This window comes from Solea solea, chromosome 21 (genome assembly GCF_958295425.1).
Source record: "Solea solea chromosome 21, fSolSol10.1, whole genome shotgun sequence".
NCBI lineage: Eukaryota > Metazoa > Chordata > Actinopteri > Pleuronectiformes > Soleidae > Solea > Solea solea.
The window spans coordinates 783528-797698 of NC_081154.1; the positions used below are offsets into that span (position 1 = coordinate 783528).

The 14171-nt window shown below is 39.6% G+C and overlaps 1 protein-coding gene across 4 annotated transcripts in view; it reads left to right on the plus strand.

Moving 5' to 3' along the window:
- Window positions 1-14171, plus strand: part of myocd (myocardin) — a 62401-nt gene that overhangs the window by 24298 nt on the left and 23932 nt on the right. For 2 of the 4 annotated variants that reach the window (XM_058621294.1, XM_058621298.1), the window contains exon 2: window positions 9548-9613. In XM_058621294.1, the coding sequence (XP_058477277.1) occupies window positions 9548-9613 (66 nt within the window). Of the gene's footprint in view, window positions 1-2687; window positions 2974-9547; window positions 9614-14171 lie in introns of those variants that run through there. The other 2 variants (XM_058621296.1, XM_058621297.1) reach the window with 2 other exon arrangements.

Sequence of the window (14171 nt, forward strand, 5' to 3'; positions counted from 1 at the left end):
CTGTTTAAGTTTAAGAAGCTATAAAATAATTGTTGCGGGAAATATTTATATCGTCCCATACCTGGTCTTTACTCATGATACTACACCAGTGTGTGAGTATTTCCATTTCACAACAACAACTGTGGAGGAATGTGATGTTAGCTGATGTCACACGCTGACGGACGTCTCTCTGAGGGTTGTCCTGGCGACGCCGGGCGGCAACTGAGTGAGTGAGTGAGTGAGTGAGTGAGCGACGTCCTGCGTTGACTAATGTTGGACTGGTATGTCGTGGAGTCTTTGTTTGAATCACGGCTGCTGCTCAGCTGCTGCTGAACTGACCTCACTCACATAATCGTTTGTCACGAAAACTATTTTTAAACTTAAATTTAACGTCATTATGAGGTTAAAACTGATTTCACACTGTAATAGAGGTAGAAAGATTACACAATTTGCCTTTATACCCAAATTAAAAAACACATTATTGTCCCTTCAGCCTGACATATACGACGGATATAATTCACAGAATATAAAAAAACCCCACAATAAAAATATGAATATTACAGCTGTGTAAAAACAAGCATAGCAGATATAACAGAATAAAAGGGTAAATACGATCGTTTTTCTCTTAAATAAAGAAGTTATTTAAGTTTTGCTTTTTTAAAAGAGATGTGAGGATTAGATTTGTATTAAAGTACAATATCATAGAGTTTGGTTCATTGTGAAAGATGCAAATTCTATGATATTGTACTTTAATACAAATTGTTTATTACAAGCAATTAGTTTTGATGCTCAGGTGAAAAATAAATATATTAAGTTAGTAATAATTGTTTTTGTTTCATAACAAAAACTATTATGTTAAATTCTAAAAATATATAATACGTGTGTATTACATTTGAAAATATCAAATAGTGGAGTAAAAGTACAAAATAGTGGAGTAAAAGTAAACAATAGGGGAGTAAAAGTACACAATAGTGGAGTAAAAGTACACAATAGTGGCATAAAAGTACAAAATAGTGGAGTAAAAGTACACAATAGTGGAGTAAAAGTACACAATAGTGGAATAAAAGTTCAAAATAGTGGAGTAAAAGTACAAAATAATGGAGTAAAAGTACAAAATAGTGGAGTAAAAGTACACAACAGTGGAGTAAAAGTACACAATAGTGGCATAAAAGTACAAAATAGTGGAGTAAAAGTACACAATAGGGGAGTAAAAGTAAACAACAGGGGAGTAAAAGTACACAATAGTGGAATGAAAGTACAAAATAGTGGAGTAAAAGTTCAAAATAGTGGAGTAAAAGTACACAATAGTGGAGTAAAGGTACAAAATAGTTGAATAAAAGTACTCAATAGGGGAGTAAAAGTAAACAACAGGGAGTAAAAGTACACAATAGTGGAATGAAAGTACAAAATAGTGGAGTAAAAGTACAAAATAGTTGAGTAAAAGTACAAAATAGTGGAGTAAAAGTTCAAAATAGTGGAGTAAAAGTACACAATAGTGGAGTAAAAGTACAAAATAGTGGAGTAAAAGTTCAAAATAGTGGAGTAAAAGTTCAAAATAGTGGAGTAAAAGTACACAATAGGGGAGTAAAAGTACAAAATAGTGGAGTAATGGAGTAAAAGTACAAAATAGTGGAGTAAAAGTTCAAAATAGTGGAGTAAAAGTACAAAATAGTGGAGTAAAAGTACAAAATAGTGGAGTAAAAGTACACAATAGTGGCATAAAAGTACAAAATAGTGGAGTAAAAGTACACAATAGGGGAGTAAAAGTAAACAACAGGGGAGTAAAAGTACACAATAGGGGAATGAAAGTACAAAATAGTGGAGTAAAAGTTCAAAATAGTGGAGTAAAAGTACACAATAGTGGAGTAAAGGTACAAAATAGTTGAATAAAAGTACTCAATAGGGGAGTAAAAGTAAACAACAGGGAGTAAAAGTACACAATAGTGGAATGAAAGTACAAAATAGTGGAGTAAAAGTACAAAATAGTTGAGTAAAAGTACAAAATAGTGGAGTAAAAGTTCAAAATAGTGGAGTAAAAGTACACAATAGTGGAGTAAAAGTACAAAATAGTGGAGTAAAAGTTCAAAATAGTGGAGTAAAAGTTCAAAATAGTGGAGTAAAAGTACACAATAGGGGAGTAAAAGTACAAAATAGTGGAGTAATGGAGTAAAAGTACAAAATAGTGGAGTAAAAGTTCAAAATAGTGGAGTAAAAGTTCAAAATAGTGGAGTAAAAGTACACAATAGTGGAGTAAAAGTACAAAATAGTTGAGTAAAAGTACAAAATAATGGAGTAAAAGTACACAATAGAGTTAAAGTTCAAAATAGTTCAGATACGTGAATTTTGTACTTAAGTACAGTAACAAAGTATTTGTACTAAGTTACACTACAACACTGTCCATTATCTCTCTGTGCTTCTATCTTGATCTCCTCCTCCTCCTCCTCCTCCTCCTCCTCTTCCCCTCTTAATGACAGTCAGCAGAGCTGATAGGCAGATATATTTAAACTGGCGGTGGCAGGGGAGGAAGAAGAAGAAGAAGAAGAAGAAGAAGAAGTCATCAGCTCCAGCCTCCAGGATCCAGCAGGCCTGGTCTGAGCTCAGGAGCAGGCGTGGTTTAGAGGAAAACCCTTGCTTTGCTTTGTTGGCTCCTCCCCGCTCAGAGCTTACCCCCGTGTGCTGCCTCTGACTCTGCTCAGAGCTTCCTCAGCTTCATGGGACCAACGCTTCACACTCACTGACTCAGAGAGGACAGACAGACGGAGAGAAGAAGAAGAAGAAGAAGAAGCTGCTGCTTTTTGAGTTCTCCCCCCGCACAGCTGAGTTGATGAGGCGGCTCCATCTCGTCTCAGGAGGCGCCCCCGTGGAGAGACGCTCCCCAGTGGCTTTAATTTGACCCGTGTGTGACTCGTACGTGGGAACTGTAACAACTGTGAAGCATTATGACTCTTCTGGGCTCTGAGCACTCCATACTGATACGAAGCAAGTTCAGATCAGGTAAGACCAGATCTCCTCATCTGCACACAAACACACAAACACACAAACACACAAACACACAAACACACGCAGGGTTCTCGTCTGCCAACGCGTGGCACTTGGTCGCCGCTCCTCTGTGGGTGCAGCAGTGACAGGTGTGCGTGATGTACGGCCTGAAATCCTCCCCTCCTGGGGGCTTTGAAGCCATCAACGTGGCGATGGATTTACAGCCACACGTGAACTTTGACGTCCATCGCCTCCTTCTTCTCCTCCTCATGGGGTCTTTATTTCAGGGCGGGGGGGGGGGGGGGGCAGCAGGTTCCTGCACTTGTTCTCATGCTGAGGGAAGCCTCCAATGTTCTTGCAACCGTCACCAGCAGATACAGATAAAGGCTTGGGGGGTGTGGAGGTCAGAGGTTATCTGTGCACGGCTGAAGTGGAAGCAGCAGTTTGTTGTGTGTGTACCTGCAGGCACATCACGGGAGCAGGGAGGGTTTTAACACCGAGCAGCTGTTTCTCAGGACGCCGGGTTGTTCTGGATGTTGAAGATTCTTCCGTCAAACCTTCCTCAGATTCATGTTGACAGTGTGTCCAGTGAGAGTTGTCTGCCCAACACTGCCACCTCCCTGAGGAGAACGTTACTGAACGCCTGTCTCTTCTCTGTCCCTCTCTGTGAATCCTGTCAAACTCTCGTCTCTCTCTCTGAGTCGCTCCTCGTCTCTATATTTGCATTCCACGAATGCTCCAGGAGCAAATTATTCTTTTCCTTACAAATGTTTAGAGCATAATCAGCGGGGCGGGAAATGATGCCCAAGAAACCCCCACCACCACCACCCCGGGGAGCATGGAGAGGGTGGAGGAGTTTCTTCTCCACAATCACACAAGTCAACAAAATCACTTTGTGAGGCATTAATGTCAGCGAGGAAATCATTTAAAACTCTTAAAAATCTCCTTCTCACACACCGTTCCAAACCTTCTCTCTCCAGTAAAAGACTCACCTCATAAAATGCATGTCTATGAACTCTTATTTCACTGTGTGGCAGAACTTTTTCCTGAACTTTTGCAAACCACTTACTCTCCTGCACCAAATCCCATTAAGAAAACCATTGATTTAACACCACAGCACACGGGGACGTGTTGATCCACTTCTGCCTCCATCGGGAAATTAAAAAGGTGTTTTTGTGATTTCTGTGCTTGAAATAGTTTGTTTTGATTTACTGAAGTGACATAAAGTGAGCAGGTGAGGCAGACCTGCAGCAGACCTGCAGCAGACCTGCAGCAGACCTGCAGCAGACCTGCAGCAGACCTGCAGCAGACCTGCAGCAGACCTGCAGCAGACCTGCAGCAGACCTGCAGCAGACCTGCAGCAGACCTGCAGCAGACCTGCAGCAGACCTGCAGCAGACCTGCAGCAGACCTGCAGCCTTGGTGTCCCTGTGAGCTAAAAACACTGGTTTTCTCTATGGGGTTTGGTGTGGAAGAGTGAAGCAATTTACAAATAGAAACAGACAAGTGATTTTCATGTTTTCATTGGGGGGGTGCAGTTGGACCAGCAGGGGGTGCACACAGGTCACACACACTTAAGACACTTAGTTTGACGTGTTTCTTGACGTGTTTAATGTAGCACAGATGTAGAGATACGCGTCTCTTCATCGCCGCAGTGAAGTTCATCGTCACGTTCCGACGTCTTATTAATGTGACGACCCGCGTGACTCGTTTGAGGTTGAATGTATGAGCGCATGAGTGAAATATTGTGCGTAAGTGAAGTGAAGTCGGTGGAGCCTGTAAATCTGTAAATCTCCTCGTGATAAAAGCTGATGACACGGGAGGAGGTGGACGACGCTCTGCTTGTTCAGGATTTACAGTTTTCTTTAAGCTGCAGCAGCAGGTTACTCAGGTTACAGCCTGTGAAAATAAATGAAATAAAAAATGAAAAAAAACAGGCTGGAGCTACAGAATCACAGCCATGGGAACTGTTGTTGTTCCTGCTGCTGCTGCTGCTGCTGCTGCTGCTTCATGGTTGTAGTTAAAAGGCAGCAAAGATAAGGATCTGACTTTATAAGTGCTCCCCTCAGACCCCTCGTCCCGTGTTTTGTGAAATGTGACCGGGTTCTCGTGGTGATTTGATTAACAGCTCTGTAACTGCACTGCAAAAATGTTACATAACGGCGGCCGACAAGGTGTGAAACGCACACCCTCAGATTACCTGTTTTTATTATTATTATTGTTAATTTAAGGGATAGGGACGATAAAGTACAAATAATATAACACCAAACCTTTAAGAAATGATCTTCAAATCAATATTTCTGTAATAATGTGTCTATATTTTGAGTCGTATGTGAGATGTGAGAGTGACGATACGCTGCAAATAAACATACCCACTGTTTCTGATCTGTATTAAATGATACAAGGATATTTACGTGTGTTAGAAACGATGAAATTGACAAGAAATATGGTAAAAATGCTGCTATAATACAAGTAATTAGGCTTAAATGTTAAAGTGTAATTTTGTCGATTCCATGCATTTTTTATCAATATTTGTCTCATTTATTCACTAAATGCAACTGCATTATTTTTCTATGTCATTCTGCTTTTCACACGTCATACGTGTGTGAAATAAGAAAAACTGAACATTTTGACTTAAAGAGATAAAGAAATCATTTTAAAGCGGCTAGAATGTGATTTATCAGTATAATTTAAGTTTTCTTCTTGGTTCGCCACTGGATCTTTGACGACGTGTTAATAATCTGTTGTGAAGTTTATGACGTGTTTTACTGAGATGCTGAAATCAGGCTGATTAATCAGTCATCAGGACACTTAGTCGGTGATTATTAATTCAAATTAGCTTTGTTTTTTACTGTGACGCAGCAGAAACGACCACTGAGGCAGTTTCACTGGTGTCGGAGTGAATTCTGATGATTTAAGTGACATTTAATGAGTTAAAACTCAACTGATTTGAAGAGTTTGACACCAGATAAATTCAACTGACATAAATAAGTCGCATAATGTGAGTTTATACACTTTTAAGTTGAATTTTTTTTCTTAAAATAAACCTCAAATACACTGTTTAGTGTTATGTGTCACAAACACATATTCCTGCGATTCATGTTCAGCGACGCCGTTAAAATTAGCCTCTTTTTTTTTTTTAGTTTTATTGTGTTTCCTTCTCTTGTGAACGTGTGACAGTAAATCAAAGGACAACCACACTGGCCTTGTGTAATCAATCTGAACAATCTGAACTCATCGCTAACTTTATTGACTCCATAAATCTGGACAAACGTGTTACATGTGTGCGTTTTAGAAAAGAAACAGTTTCAAACAAACGTCTGTGTTTTTAAAAATAGCGAGAGGAGCGGAGTTTTCAGTGATGTGAAACCAGAAAACAGAGCAGTGGAAATCTGCAGGGTTAAAGTTCAATTCAATTCAATTTTGTCTTTTGATAAATAAAAGTGTCTTCAGTGTTAAAGCCGGGGTTTGTCGTCCAACCAGGCTGCTGTAGATGAGCAGATATGATCATTAGTGTCTGTATTGGTTCAATATTGGTAAAAATCAGATATGGGAAAACTGTAAAAACTGACAAAATACAGGTGACATGTTGTTGGTTATGTGACCAGGATGTAAGTGATGACAATGTATATGTTTTTTTTACATATATATATATATATATATTTCTATGTGTACATCCATCCATCCATTATCTACCGCTTTATCCTCCTGCTGTTCACCCTGGACAGTTCGCCAGTCCATCGCACGGCCAGAGACAAACAACCATTCACTCTCACATTCACATTCAATGGTCAATTTAGAGTGACCTAGTTCTATGTGTACATATTTGACGTATTTTTAACGTGAACACAATCCGAATTTGTTTCTTCTTCTTTGGTTGTCTCCTCCAAATGTCAAAGATTCATTAAAAAAACACTTGAATTGTTAAAAAAAATTACTCAAAGAACATTAAAGTGACTTAAAAATGTGCTTAAATATCAAAGCTAACAGTTGCTAGCACTTGTCATCCAGTCTTTAGTCCCCTTTCATCTGACAGCATAGTAAATTTCTTTTTGCGTTACCGTTTACTCGCAGATTTTACAAGTTGCTACTTGCTACGGTATCGATACTTATTCACAAGTAAAATCGTAATACTTTAATAATCATGATTTTATCACGTATTAGAAAAAAATGTGGATAAGATACCGATAAATATAGGTGTCAGTATTTATCGATACTTATTCACAATCAAAATTGGAATACTTTATTACTCATGTTAATTAAGATTTTAAAGATACAGATACGACAGCGATAAGTAGCGATACTTATAAGTATCGATAATTGATTCTTACTCACATTCATGATCGGAATACATCTTTAATCACGATTTTATCATGAATTGCAAAAAAAAAAAAAAACAGTAAGGCTGCGTATAATTTGAATATAATAGATACTGATACGATACCTGATAATTGATTCTTTTCACTTACAAAATCGGAATATTTAATCACAATTTTATCATGAATTGCAAAAACAAGAAAAAAAAAAAGTAGGGCTGCATGAAATTTGAATTTTAAAGAAACTGATACGATACCGTTAAGTATCGATACTAAGTATCGGTATTTATCATTGTTGTTCACAATCAGAAATACATCAACAAAAATCAGTAGGATTTCATAGAACTGGAAAATAACAATACAAATCTTGCAAATATCGTAAATCTCAAATATATCAGTGTTTTTTAATTCCTTTAACTTCTTTTTTCCACGACAACAACAAAGAAAACTAAAAATCTACGTATCATAAACCTGTTTGTGGTCGCGTGATCGTTCCAAACGTTTCTTCGACGTTTGGAGTCTGTGGCGTTTTCTCTCTCGCGCGACCAGAAGGTCACGACCTCTCCACTGTAAACCGAAGCAGATGTCAGATGAAGGGAGGCGAGCAGCGCTTACATAATCTCTCTCTCTCTCTCTCTCTCTGTGGTTACGTTAAAAGCCTCAGCTGCGTGAACATAAACCGTGAACCTGAGCTCAGACAGTGAACAGTGAGCGGTGAACAGTGAGTAATTAAAGGCCTCGACGTCGCAGAAGCGCTGTTCAGATAACAGTGGAGGAAAAGAGGCACAGACACAGGACGACCGACAGACGCGGGGGGGGACACACACACACACACAATGTTTATGACCCACACTCCCACCTACACACACACACGCACGCACACAGACACACACGCGCGCCGCCTGTGGACCACACACTGGCGAGGAGAGCAGATCTGTTTAAAAGTCAGGAGCTGTGTTTATCGTCCTCTACATCCTGCTCACAGAAATATTTGTGAGCAAGCAGGGTTTTTTTTCTTCTTCTTCTTCTACATGTTCTATATTTATTGTATGATGACTGCGGACACATGTAACATGTAGCATGTGCTGCAAAAAAAAAACACAAAGTAGGACTGGCTCGATACTGATACAATACTGATACCTATAAGTATTGATACTTATCGATACTTATATTCACAGTCAGAAGCAGAATACTGGGTATAATTTGGAGTTTGACAGTACCAATATAGTACTAATACTTATTGATATTCTGATATTCTTCTGATCATGGTTTTATTAGATATTCTGGTAAGAAAAACACCTATATAGGATACTGATACCGATAAGTACCGATACTTATCGCATTGGTACTTCATCGATTCGCATCGATACTTATTCACAATCAGATGCAGAATATTAGAATAATTCATTATTTTTTATATTCATTAATCCTTGATTTTGCCATATATTGAAATATAAACCACTCAGTAGTGCTAGATATAATTTGAATTTAAAGTTTCTTTACTTATTGATACTTATTTAGAATCAGAATGGCTGAGTTTTATAAATTATTATGACCCCTTTAATTCTATGATTTAAAAACACAATTCCTCTACACTGAGTCTGCTTTTCTTCTACTGATTTAATCTGCTTTAATCTTTACTGGGCTCTTCACAATGTTTTAAAGAAGTTCCCTACATTTATTTATTTATTTATTTTCTTGCTGCTATTCCTGATCTGCACCAAAACACCAGAGCAACTTTGAGCCTCAAATCCAAGACCAACATCTAACACTTGTTTACCAGGAAGAGAGGAGAGTAAACAAGGGTCAAGTTCCAGTGAAGCATTTAATCTAGTCGTGGTAAATTTCCATTTTTGACATAATTGTGTCCCGCCTGTCGGCCCTTGACAGTTGTTTTGACGGGCCACTAGGGGAAGCTGCATCTTCCCAGTTGTTCCAGAACCTTCCAAAAAGGAAAATGTCTTTGTTTGTCCCCCAAATGTAAGGTTAAGGGATTTCATTGTGATTTTAAGGACATTTATTCACAGTCATATTGGTCAGGATGACGGTGGTTGTTGATTTATTCAGTTAAGTCAAGTAAAAACAACAACAAATACTCTTGTGAAACAGCATTTACAGTAAAGTGGGTTGAATTCTCAGTCTCTCCTCATGCTGTTTTTTTCCTCTGTCCCTCTCCTGTCTCTCACCTCACCTGTCCCCTGTCTGTCTGTCCGCCTCTTTGTCTCCCTCTGTCTCATCTTTCCTCTCACTGTCTTCTCCTCCTTCCACCTTCAGTCCTGCAGTTAAGACTTCAGCAGAGGAGGACACGAGAGCAGCTGGCAGACCAAGGCATCATGCCTCGTGAGTAACGCCGACACTCCGACACTGAGCCGCCGCAGCGCACACACACACACACACACACACACACACACACACACACACACACACACACACGCTCCACGCCTCATTAAACATTCACACAAAACTCGACCAAGTTTTTACACCAAAAAAGAGAACATTCATTCACATAAAGTCCCTTAAGTAGAGTTTAGCAACATAAGCTTTGATTTTGCGTTTAGTTTCAGGGCCCCCTAGTGGCCACAACATGAGAATTCCTCTTCTTTATACTCCATTTTTGGTCTCCACCATCTCCACAAGAAAATATCGGACTCTGTAGCTCCTGGATTCTCCACAGTTTTACGTCAATATGTAGTTTTTTTTATGCTAAAAAGGAAATAAACTATGAGTTGAGTCACTGTTGGTGTAAAAATATTGAATAGAGGAGGTTTAAATGTACAAATAATATAATCAGCCACTGAGCAAACGTATGTGCACAAGATTTGTGCGATACTTTTGTACATAAACAATCCAGTACTTGGTTTTTTGTTTTGTTTTTGAACGTCCTCGTCCTGTTTCAGACGTGATCTTTGGCTTGGCTCGGTGCGTTTTTACGTCAAACGTCTTGGAGAGCAGCCGTGAGAAGCTGCTTCTTAACCTGAGTCGACTTGATTGACTCTGACATGTTGTAGGAGAAGGGAACTAGTCAGTGATTGTCTGTTGAAACAATAAAATCTGCTGCTGGTTTAAGAAACAGGAGAAGAAGAAGGAGAAGGATCAGGACGATGAGGAAGAATCAGCAGATTGTTTGGCTTTAAGCAGAAAGATGGAAACGTTCAGTGAAGCTTTTCCTTCGATTGTAAGTCTGTAAACGCCAGGATCGATAGAAGAATAGTGTTGAATCTCATCTCGAGATCGTTCAATTTGTTTTTTTGCAGTGTAGAGAATTGTTTAAAATGCTGAAGGAACATGTGTACACAGCTGCTTGGTAGATCAGCCACTAGGAGGCGCTGTTTGTTTTTTCCTCTCCGAACTGACTTGTGATTGGTCAAAGTTTACTTGGTTTTCTTCAAGACTGAAAACAGAGTCTCGAGGCGGAGGAGTCCTGCCTTATATGACTTGATTTGAACAGTTATTTTTGTGGAATTATTGATCAATAGTGACGATAAAAGTTCATGCCTGTGGAAAAGACAAAATTAACATTTTTAGGTAAACAAATTGAAAATACTAACCATAAGTAAGTTGGTATAAGTTCGAAATTGTATAAAAATTTAAATCAATTTGGAATGTTTAGCCTTAGAATAGGCTTTTTTATGTACTTAAGGTAAGGGTCGTGCTTTAATGAAGTTTGCGATCTTGTTTAACTCAAAACATACTTCAGGCTTCCCACGGGTACTTGAAATCCTTTCTCTCAACTTTTCAAATACCAGAAATGCAACTTTTTTGATGAATTTGTTGACTTTAAAGCTGGAAAAGTCCTTGAATTTAATGTCCACCAAGGTGTGGGAACCCTGGTACTTATTGGTATCGGTGATCGGCCCAAGCATTCCTGATATATCGGCAAAAGAAAAAAGTCCAATACTGTTCTAACTGAAAGGCTACGTAGTATCTCCTGCTAAATCTTACACACTGCACCTTTAAACATGCTGTATAAATAAACTTTGACTCGTCTATAATGTCACGGACGACATAGTGATGAGACCACACAGACCCCGTTCTCTTAAATCCTACGATTAATGTCCACACGTGTTCTGGACAGCAGGTCAAGGTCGGACGGTCGCGTCCGCAGCTGTGTCACGCTACCATGAAAATTCACCCAGAAACCCAGATCTTATCGATTTGTGACACTTTAAAGTCATTTTGGCAAACACTGGAGCAGTGAGTGATGCCAGTGTGTTAGTTGTTTTTGTGTGTGTGTGTCTCTGGAACAACAAACACGGTGACTTGGACGAGGACTTGGACGGCAGAGCACAGTGGGATTTTGTCCAATGATATCTCTGGCACCGTTTGCCATTTCACAGAGGCTCCAGCCTCCAGATAAACTGCTGGTAAGTGCGCGGGGGAACGGAATCCAGAGGCCCCAACCAGGTTCCCTATCAGTTTCTGGGAGTCTGTCGCAGATAAGGCTGCAACGAGAAACACAATTGGCCACTGCGGTTTTTTAAAAAAGGAACTTTCAATTGGCTGTTTATCTCTCGATTGCAGGCGGGTGGCACAGATAGAGACAAAACGCTTGCGTTTGTTCGTACACACTTTTCTTACACTTGATGTCTTATCGCTCTGTCCTCGCTGGATCTTTTGGACCAGTCCTAGTCCTCATTTGTACCATTTTGGTCGCTTGGAGCTGAGTTACCAGTGGCAGTGGTTGAAATCTGAGAAATGGGACACACCTGCAAGAGCATTTCTACAGAAGCAAATGTGACAAGACAATCTCTATTTACTTTCACTGGGGGAAAATTTTAAATTTTGTTATAATAATGGAGCTGAAATTACCAATTTTCTGAATTCTGGGCAAAATTATTTGACTTTTTGTGCATATTTTTTGGCCGTTTCTTTGATAATCTCATTATGATCCCTGAATAATTTCCTTTGGCACCTCCCACATCCAAGAGGTGTGGCCAATGGGACGTCGATCAAAAATTGTATGGACCTACAACCAATCAGACCATGATCAGGATGACATATGCAGAGCAACAGAAAGCGTGTCGACAATCGTTTCGTTTGACCTAAAATGGAACCAAAAAGTCAGTGGCCTATTTTGGACGTTTATGAAAGCTGCTATACGTTAAACATACATTATGTACATATTGCTATTGGTAATTGGTCTAAATGTTTCTGATATGAACTGTAAAAACATGTGCATGTCTATTTTTGCTGCACACGCTAAAGCGATAACTAGCGCTATAGACATTTTTGTAGCATCAGACATGTGACCTGAAGCCTCAGGCTTCATTGTAGACATTTTTGTCCATATGTCCATCATTTTGGTGTTAGTGCATGTGGCAATAGATCAATAGAACAGTGTGGGAAAAAATTACAATACACTTGAGTCATTAAGGACAAAAATGTCAACTTCTAAAAACTGTCATAAAACATTACACATTAATATTTTTTTCAGGTTTTTTCTGCAAACATTTCTGAAACAACTTCAGCTCTGCTCGAAACTACCACACACAATCATTTTGAGGATATTAACCCTTTAAATGCCAGTTTGATGACTTGATGTCACTGTAATCCCACACAAAATTGATACAAACAAATGTTTGGTGTTTTGGATATGTCAAAGATTAGCCAAAAATATGTTATTATTATTATTATTTTGTGTAGCATCAGATTTTAAATTTGATCCCCAAATCCACATGTTTTTGGACTGTGGGAGGAAACAGAGAATACGGAAAAAACCCAGGCAGAAAGGTCCTTGTTCAGATCGGGTCGTGACCCCGGGTCTTGGGTCTTGCTAACCACTACGCTTGAGCTGCAATGTCCCACAAAATGAGATGTATTTTTCAGGCAGCGCGAGTCTCCGTCCTCAGAATTCCTTCAGCTCGTCCTCTATGTCTCTGTGTCTGTGGTTGTTGATGCTGCTGATGGACGCGGCGCAGGGTCTGTGTATATATTACCCTCAGAACATCTGGTGTTTATTAGAGCCTTCAAGAGTCCGACACAGGCCTCTCGGGCTCTGACTGGCGTGTGGCCCTGCACACACACACACACACACACACACACACACACTATCTAATATCTCCTCATAAAGATAATAGCTGCAGGTTTTACTGCACTTTTTTCCTCTTTCCTGCGTCGTTTCTTTTTCTTTCTTACCTGAAATCATGGAAACACAGAGGGGAAAGTTTCCTGTGTCACTGAACCATCAGCGTGTGTGTGTGTGTGTGTGTGTGTGTGTGTGTGTGTGTGTGTGTGTGTGTGTGTGTGTGTGTGTGTGTGAGTGAGTGAGTGTTTACAGAGTCCTGCGATGTTTTAAAATCCTGCAAATGTTTCAGTGTCTGAAATCTCGTGTGATCATGTGATCGCATTACGTTACTTTATGTTGAGTGAACCGCTGACTCATGACCTGTAAACAAATGCAGGCGATGTTGTCATGACGACGAGGACAGTGCACCTGTGTGGTTCCTCACATCTTCTTACCTTACCTGAGGAAGGAAGGAAGAAAGCACACTAGATCCACCTGTGCCTACTTCCCTAATTTCTACACTCCTAAAAATACATCCTTTCCTTACATCCTTCCCTTTTTTCAGCCCTTGTTTTCTTTCCTTTGTTAAACCATTTCCTTGTTCCTTTCTTTCTTTCTTTCTTAGACCATTCCCTCGCTCCTCTATTCCTTTCCTTCTATCCTTCCTTTACTCTGCCCTTCTTTCCCTTCTCTTCATCTTTTTTTGGTCATTTTTAATTTAGAAAAAAGTAACGTTACACAGGTGCAACAATATTACTCCTCCTCTCTTCTCCCTTCTGTATTTTAACTCCTTTACTTTTATCGTGTGTTTGTTTATTCCTCCTCCTCCTCCTCCTCCTCCTCCTCCTCCTCCTCCTCCATGATCTCGGCCTCTCAGTTTTTCCGTTCATCCTT